The 8,482-nt window shown below is 51.9% G+C and overlaps 1 protein-coding gene across 1 annotated transcript; it reads left to right on the plus strand.

The window, feature by feature from the left end:
* The first annotated feature begins 6,784 nt into the window (after positions 1 to 6,784).
* Positions 6,785 to 7,486, plus strand: LOC100276198 (uncharacterized). Its single transcript, NM_001150043.1, has one exon. The coding sequence runs from the start codon at positions 6,835 to 6,837 to the stop codon at positions 7,294 to 7,296; it is 462 nt and encodes a 153-aa protein (NP_001143515.1). The 5' UTR covers positions 6,785 to 6,834; the 3' UTR covers positions 7,297 to 7,486.
* The last annotated feature ends 996 nt before the right edge of the window (positions 7,487 to 8,482 follow it).

Below are 8,482 nucleotides of genomic sequence, written 5' to 3' on the forward strand. Positions count from 1 at the left end.
ACTAATGATCTCTTATCTCAATAGTGAAACTTGGAGAGATGGAGGCTTTGAATGTGTCTTGGAATGGATTGCTAGCTCTTGTATTGAATGTTGAAGGTTGGAATGCTTGGGTGAAGTGAATGGAGGTGGTTGGGGTTGTATTTATAGCCACCAACCACTTCCTAGCCGTTGGGCCATTCTGCTGAGCGCGGACGGTCCGCCCTCCTGGTGCGGACGGTCCGCCCCTGTAGATCAACGGCTGAAAATGCAACGGTCAGCAGTAACGGCTATATCAACGGCTATATTGCATTTAATGCGTCGTCAGATGTCAGACAGAGCCAGTCGCGGACGGTCCGCCCGCCTGGTCCGGACGGTCCGCGAGGCCGCTATAATTCATTTCTCCGAACCCGTTACCTTCGGGTTTTTCGGTTTCTCACCTACCGGACGGTCCGCGCCAGAGGCCGGACGGTCCGCGCAAGGGCTCGGACGGTCTTTGCTTTTCCTCCGGACAGTCCATAGCACAGACTTGGATTTTTGCATCGGTTCTGGCTGAGTGACATCCTCGTGTCGCGGACGGTCCGCCGCAAGGGCCCGGACGGTCCGCGCTTGGCCTGTTTTTCCAAAAAGCTTCTCTTGTCCGGAGTAATCTACGGTATTCCGGACAGTCGATTTAGTATAGATATAGATGAACCTTTGGCACCTGTAGAACATATAATCTAGAGCAAACTAGTTAGTCCAATTGTTTGTGTTGGGCGATTCAACCACCAAAATTAATTAGGGACTAGGTGTAAGCCTAATTCCCTTTCACAAGGGCAATCCGACGCAAGGAGAAAGAAGGAGCGGACACTCATCAGGGACACACACCCGCAGTCGGGGTGCATCAAGGGCTGGGAGAAGGCGCTGGCGTCCGGTTTTCCCAACGCGGCGGCCACCCGCCCGTAGAGAACGTCGATGGGAAGGGGATCCGAGGACATCCGCGAGCCCTCCAAGTCAGCCTCTGGCGTCATCTCCCAAAGCGGCAACCACCGCTCCGCCAAGGGAAGCGCCCTCCGGCGATGAATGGCGGCAATCACTCCCACAGCGGTGAGCCCTCCTTTCCGCAACGCCTCCAGGGCCTTGAGAAGGGGCTCGAGATTTTTCTGTCTGTCGTGCGGGGTCCTGTAGCGCCAAGCATCGGCGGCGACGGTGACCACTCGCTGAGAAAACGACGGGAGCCTCTCGTCGTCATTCCGGAGATAGAACCACCGACGCTGCCACCCTTTATTCGAGGACGCAAGGACAGCGGGAATATACTGTGACGCCCACGACTGCCTCAGCTGGAGGATGCAGCCGCCGGCCCGCACTGCCGCGCGGACCCTTCTCTCTCCCATCGGCGAAGCAAAAAGCTCCGCGGAGAAGAAATGAGTCCACAAGTCCCAGTGGGGGTCGATCCCCAAGTATCCTTCGCACACCGCTACGAAGATGGCGGCTTGCGAGATGGAGTTGGGGCTGAGGTTGTGCAACTCCACCCCGTAGTTATGCAGGATCGCCCGCATGAAGCGGCTTGCCGGCACGCCGAATCCCCGCTCGTGGAAGGAGACGAAACTCACGACGTACCCCGGCGGCGGGGACGGGGCGGCTCCGTTCGGGGGGGGGGGGGGAATCCACTCCTGCTGCCTCTCATCAGAGAGAGGGCGAAGTAAACCCTCAGCAACGAGGTCCTCCAGGTCACCCGCCGTGACTGTGGAGAAAGGCCATGGGTCGCGCGGCGGAATAATGGTCACCCGGTCGGCCATCACCGAGCAGAAGGGGTGGCGGCGGAAAGGACTGGGTGAGCGGTTTCCTTTTCTCTAGCTAAATCTCTCAGGTTGCGAAAACCTAAGAAGAAGGCAAGAAGCAGAGCAAAGAACCGTCACCAGGCCCTCCCCTGAGTATATAAAGACCAAGGCAAGACCCGTTCAACGCGTCGCCCGAACCCGCCGCGGGATTCAAAGACTCAAAGCGAAACGATCGTTCCTCGAACGGCTCGCACACGCGCAACGACTGCCTCGCGAACCACTCGCCCCGTCGCATTAACTCCGCGGTGGGACAGGCGGCGCCTCAGGCGAGAGAAGCAAGCGACGCTTCGCCTTCGCCATAATGATCGCGTCGAAAAAGGTACGCCACGTCATTCGATTTCGTATCCTTTTCCTTTTCCTCTTTCTCTCTCTTACAACAGGGACCGGGAAAGGGGGATACCCCGAAAAGGATCCTTCTCCGTGAAGGAAACAGGCCCCGAGCCTCCCTACTGATCAGAGGTTCAAAGGCTGGCCCCTCGGAGGGGTTCAACAGCCGCCTCAGAGCGTTTGGGTTCTGCGCCCACTACTGGTCAGAGGTTCGATGGCCGACCCCTCGGAAGGGTTCAACGGCCGCCTCAGGCCACTCGGGCTCCGCGCCCACTACTGATCAGGGGTTCGTAGGCTGGCCCTCGAAGGGTTCACAGTCGCCTCAGACACAGAGCGAGGGATGACCCTAGGTACGCTCGATACATAACCAAGGCTCGAGCTACGCTCCCGAGGTATCCTAGGACATTTCCGAGACCAGCGGGAACGATCTTGTAATGGAATCCCATCGGAGGGAGGCATCGAGCCCTCGAACCCCGTCTAAAGGGGACCGGGTCCGGTAGATCACCCGCAGGTACTTTTGGAGCGCGCCTCCGGGCCTCTAGCCGACCCCTAACAAATGGGGCACGGGCGTCCACTCGGATTAATCGCCAGCAGCTCACCGGAGACACCATGTTCGGCGCCCTCCGAGGGCAACATGGCGCTTTCCCCCCTCCTCCTTGCGGAAAGGCGACGCAGGGGCGTATGTAAAAAAGTCGAGTCTGTCCTTGACCGTCCTCTCGCCCTGTGCAGAGGCTCGGGGGCTGCTCTCGCAAACCTGACTCCGGCCAACCCGTTGACAGCGTCAACATACCAGCCCGAGAACTTGGGACCCGACCGTGCACCCGGGCTACGGCCAGCTCGCATGAGGGAACAACTAGACCAGCCGAAGTGTTGCGAAATGCACTAAGACCTCGAAGGAGTCAAACTACTCCTCCGAGGCCTCGGGGGCTACACCCGGCGGGTGCGCTCACGCGCACCCACCGGAACAAAATGCAACCAAAAAAGGCTGGTACCCTTGCAAAAAAGTGCGGCAAAAGCCTCCAAGCGAGTATTAACACTCCCTTCGAGGCTCGGGGGCTACTGTCGGGGACCATAATTAGTGGTACCCTCAAGACTCCTAAATCTCAGCTGGTAACCCCCATCAGCACAAAGCTGCAAAGGCCTGATGGGTGCGATTAAGTCAAGGATCGGTCCATTCGAGGGACGCGATCGCGCCTCGCCCGAGCCCAGCCTCGGGCAAGGGCAGCCGACCCCGGAGGATCTACGTCTCGCCCGAGGACCCCCTCCAGCAACGGACACACCTTCGGCTCGCCCGAGGCCTGGTCTTCACCAAGAAGCAACCTTGGCCAAATCGCCACGCCAACCGACCAAATCGCAGGGGCATTTAATGCAAAGGTGGCCTGACACCTTTATCCTGACGCACGCTCCCCAGTCGACAGAGCCGAAGTGACCGCAGTCATTTCGCCGCTCCACTGACCGGTCTGACAAGACGACAGCGTCGCCTGCGCCGCTCCGACTGCTGAGCCACTCGACAGAGTGAGGCTGGCAGCAGCCATGTCCGGCCTCAGGCGTCATAGGAAACCCCGCCTCGCCCGACCCCAAGGCTCGGACACGGGCTCAGCCCCAGAAGACGACGAACTCCGCTTCGCCCGACCCCAGGGCTCGGACACAGGCTCAGCCCCGGAAGACGACAAACTCCGCTTCGCCCGACCCCAGGGCTCGGACACGGGCCCAGCCCCAGAAGATGACGAACTCCGCTTTGCCCGACCCCGGGGCTCGGACTCGGGCTCAGCCCCGGAAGACGACGAACTCCGCTTCGCCCGACCCCAGGGCTCGGACACGGGCTCAGCCCCGGAAGACGACGAACTCCGCTTCGCCCGACCCCAGGGCTCGGACACGGGCTCAGCCCCGGAAGACGACGAACTCCGCTTCGCCCGACCCCAGGGCTCGGACTCAGGCTCAGCCCCGGAAGACGACGAACTCCGCTTCGCCCGACCCCAGGGCTCGGACTCAGGCTCAGCCCCGGAAGACGACGAACTCCGCTTTGCCCGACCCCAGGGCTCGGACTCGGGCTCAGCCCCGAAGGACGACGAACTCCGCTTCGCCCGACCCTAGGGCTCGGACTCAGCCCTGGCCTCAGCCGATGGGCTCCGCCTTGTCCGACCCGGGGGCTCGGACTCGGCCTCGACCTTGGAAGACAGACTCGACCTCGACCTCGGAGGAGCCTCCACCTCGCCCAACCTAGGGCACGGACCGACCACGTCGACAGGAGGCGCCATCATTACCCTACCCCGAGCTGACTCAGGCTACGGGGAACAAGACCGGCGTCCCATCTGGCTCGCTCCACCATACGAGTAATGATGGCGCTCCGCATGCCCTGTGACGACGGCGGCTCTCAGCCCCCTTACGGAAGCAAGAGGACGTCAGCAAGGACTCGACAGCCCCGACAGCTGTCCTTCCGCCAGGCTCCAGCGCTCCTCCGACGGCCACGACATCACACGAACTGGGTGCCAAAACCTCTCCGGCTGCCACGATGGCATGTACTTAGGGCGCTAGCTCTCCTCCGCTAGACACGCTAGCACACTGCTACACCCCCATTGTACACCTGGATCCTCTCCTTACGCCTATAAAAGGGAGGTCCAGGGCCCTCTTACAGAGGGTTGGCCGCGCGGGGAAGGACGAGACAGCGCTCGCGCAAGGCCGCTCGCTCCCTCCCGCGTGGACGCTTGTAACCCCCTACTGCAAGCGCACCCGACCTGGGCGCGGGGCTAACACGAAGGCCGCGGGTTCCACCTCCCACGCCTGTCTCCCTCCGGCTGCTCTTCTCCCCCCTTCGCGTTCCGCCTCGCGCCGACCCATCTGGGCTGGGGCACGCGGCGACAATTCACTCGACGGTCCAGGGACCCCCCGGGTTTCAAAACACCGACATCTATCATGCTTCTCTCATATCTGTAATCAACAACTTGATTATTTGTGTTTATTTGGTTCAATGAACTTAGTTCAATAATTTTCTTATTAACTTCTTATGCATATCATATCTGGTGTTGAATATTGCCATAGGAAGATGGTTGTTCATTACTGCAGCTAATATTTGTCAAATTCACATTTCACAATCTAACACCAAATTACATGAAGTTCCCATCTATTCATTTGCTCTCTGTTTCTACTTTGTAAGGCTATAAGATTGCAGGACTTAAGGGCTATGTCACACTTCTGGAATATTGTATCTGCTTAAGATTTAAAAGAAGTAGGATCCATACTACATTTATGATATTCATGCCTTGTCAATTCTCATGATAATGTGAATGGGCATTGAGCCATTGATTCAATTATGCGGCAATAGTTTATTGGAAACAAATATGACACGCACTCATGCCTAACATGGAGTGTTTTTGGTGCATTATCATTCTTTTTAGTTGCTAAGATGTTGTGGTTATCTGCAGCTTGAGTACTAAGTTTTTTCTTTCCTCTTTTGCAGAATGATGCATCATACAAACAAATGGATTGGGAAGTCTTCGAATATATGGGAAAATTGATAAGATGCTAATTAGATGAATTTTAGATTTTTTTTCTATGAATTCTAACTTATCTGCCTTTAAATCCAGCTTGAACTTATCTCTACAGTTCTCTCAGATGGATATATCAGTTATATGTATTGAGTTGTCTTAGTTTACCATCTTCTTAGTTGCAAGTTCTGGAAATTTGCCCTTGCCCTTTATTTTTCTTCTTTTGGTGTTAGGTGTTATTATATAATAAAATATGTGATATTCTAATTTTATACAACTTAAAATTTTATGTAGGAATTAAATTATTCTCAATTTTAGATAACGAGTTCCATTGATCCCAACAGGATTCAACAGGTAAATGTTTTCTTAGCACTGTGACTACTATATTCAGTCATAACTCTTATTCTGATGACATAATGTAGGGCGTTCAAGCTGCGCAAGAACGTGCTTGAAAAAATTTAGAGCAACACTACTTTGAGGTGGAGGAAGTATATTTTCACGTATTTCAAACTGTACATTGTACACTAGATAGTCAAAAGTTATAAGACGTTGGTTATCATGCCTGTCTTGCTCATATGCTCCCAATGTTCGACTACGTTGGATTTAGATCAATATCATTCTTCTTGCTCATTTTGGTTATACTGAAAGAAAATATAAATAGAGCTTCCAAACTTTCGTGTGATGTGCGGGTCCGAATAATTGAGCGATTGATATGCATATGAAGTGGCCAATAAAATTTGATGCTTCAATAATTTAGCTAGATCCGAAACGACCATGACTAAAACTACACAAGACAGGTAACCAAGGTTGTGTTTGGTTTATTTGCTGAAAAGTAATTTTGCTGCTAAAAATTTGGAAAGCAACTAAATGTGTGGATCTCGAAGTTGCTCTTTTAAAAGAACTATTTTCTCATAACTATTATAGTATTATATGTTTCTGTTGCAACGTACGAGCACTTACCTAGTACTAAATAAGTATAGTATATTAGTTATAGGCATTGTCCATATAAATAATTAATATCTAAGAACTATGTTAAATAAAATACACATTATGGTTAGTATTATCACCGGATTTCAGATCGACCCGAAACAAATCACAACGCGAAGGATTGACCGCGAAGAGCGGGCCAAAGGAGCAACCACTATATACAGGAGTACAGGACGGCTATAGTGGTTCAAGACATCAGAAACCAAGTACCAGCACCACTGACCACCAAGCCACCAATCATGGCCGCCACTTTGCATCTCCACCTCCTCGTGACCCTTCTTTTCGTCGCCACTCTCACCGTGGCCTCTGTTGCCGACGACTCGCCGCCGGCACCCACACCACCGGCACCGCCGCAGCCGACCGCGTACCAGATGCTGGAGCGGTACAACTTCACGCAGGGCATCCTGCCGCAGGGCGTGACGGGGTACGTCCTCAACGCCGACGGCTCCTTCGAGGTGTACCTCCCGGCGGACTGCAGCTTCCGCGCCGGCAGCATGCGGGTCCAGTACAGCAGCCGCGTCGCCGGCCACATTCAGCCGCTGTCCATCACATCCCTGGAGGGAGTGAAGGTGAAGGTGCTGTTCTCGTGGGTCGGCGTCAAGCAGGTCGACCGCGACGGCGACCAGCTCCGTTTCTCCGCCGGCCCTATGTCGAAATCGTTCCCCATCGACACATTTGCCAACAGCCCCCAATGCAGCTGAGGCCCTTTGGTCGATTGCGGAAGAAAAGCCTGTTAGTTTCATTTTTCTTGTGTGCCTTTAGTTTGTAATGTCATTTTGCAAGGATGGATCGGTTACACAGAGAGTGCTAGGAATCCCTAGGACGTGGTTCGAGATCATTCTTACTTGTAACCAATTTGATTGTTTTTGCTTTGATGCCCATTCACCAGCAGCTCATTATCTATAAGCAAGCAGGCTTTCACAGCCAAAAAAAAGGTTGAAGGGTGTTTGGAAACAAAATATTTTTAGAATTTTGAGGTAAAACTGTGGCATTGGAGGATACCATGGTATGTTTTATCAAGAGGTGTAAAAAAATCTGTTTTGAATACTATGATTTTGTAGACACATGATATTTTTGGAGTATTTGAAACTCCACCCCAATCAAAAGTTTTTGACCATAACTAGCCTTGCATATATATACTAAACCTTGATTTGCAATATTTTGTCTCCAAACAAGTATTGCTAAGGGTAACATAAAAAATACTATGGTTGTGTCATGGCATCTTAAATCTGTAGTATTCCAAAACCATGCTTTTAAAATATTTTGCTTCCAAACACAAGTGTATTGTTGTACAGCAAACAAAGAAAAAAAGGTCAAAGTCACTGTATCAAAAGCCAGGCAACTACTTGGGCCATCTCCGGCACATATCTTTCATCTCGTCTCCTATTTTAAACTTTATTTTATAAACAATGTAGTCTATAGTATAAAACAGTGTTTTCTACGATCATATGCATGATGTACTGGAGACAGTCTGATAAAAAAAGTCAAAGTTGCTGCATCAAAAAACGGTCAACAATTAATGCACCAACTCATCATTCAGAGTGAACCAACAGATCTTAGAATCTTTACTGACTCTTTAGGATATTAGACCATGTCCAACAGGTTACTCATATGGTCACTCAAAACATTATTTTGCATTATAGACTATACTTTTTGCAAAGTGGAGTTTGAAATAAGAGATGTGATGAGAGATAGGACGGGTAAGCTGCTGAAGATAGTCTTATGAATGAAAATTTTGGTAACACTCTTTTCAATACTACCACATCATCAAAAATATTATGAAACTAAGAATGAAACAATGTCTCTCAGTACAAAATTTCACTTCACTATTTCATAGACTAAATACTAATTAAATGCTGCAACTAAATGGCCAATAAAAAATAGTAA

This window comes from Zea mays, chromosome 4 (genome assembly GCF_902167145.1).
Source record: "Zea mays cultivar B73 chromosome 4, Zm-B73-REFERENCE-NAM-5.0, whole genome shotgun sequence".
Lineage (NCBI taxonomy): Eukaryota > Viridiplantae > Streptophyta > Magnoliopsida > Poales > Poaceae > Zea > Zea mays.

Coding starts and splice junctions, on each gene's coding strand:
- LOC100276198 (NM_001150043.1), top strand. CDS start 6,835: ATGGCCGCCACTTTGCATCTCCACCTCCTCGTGACCCTTCTTTTCGTC.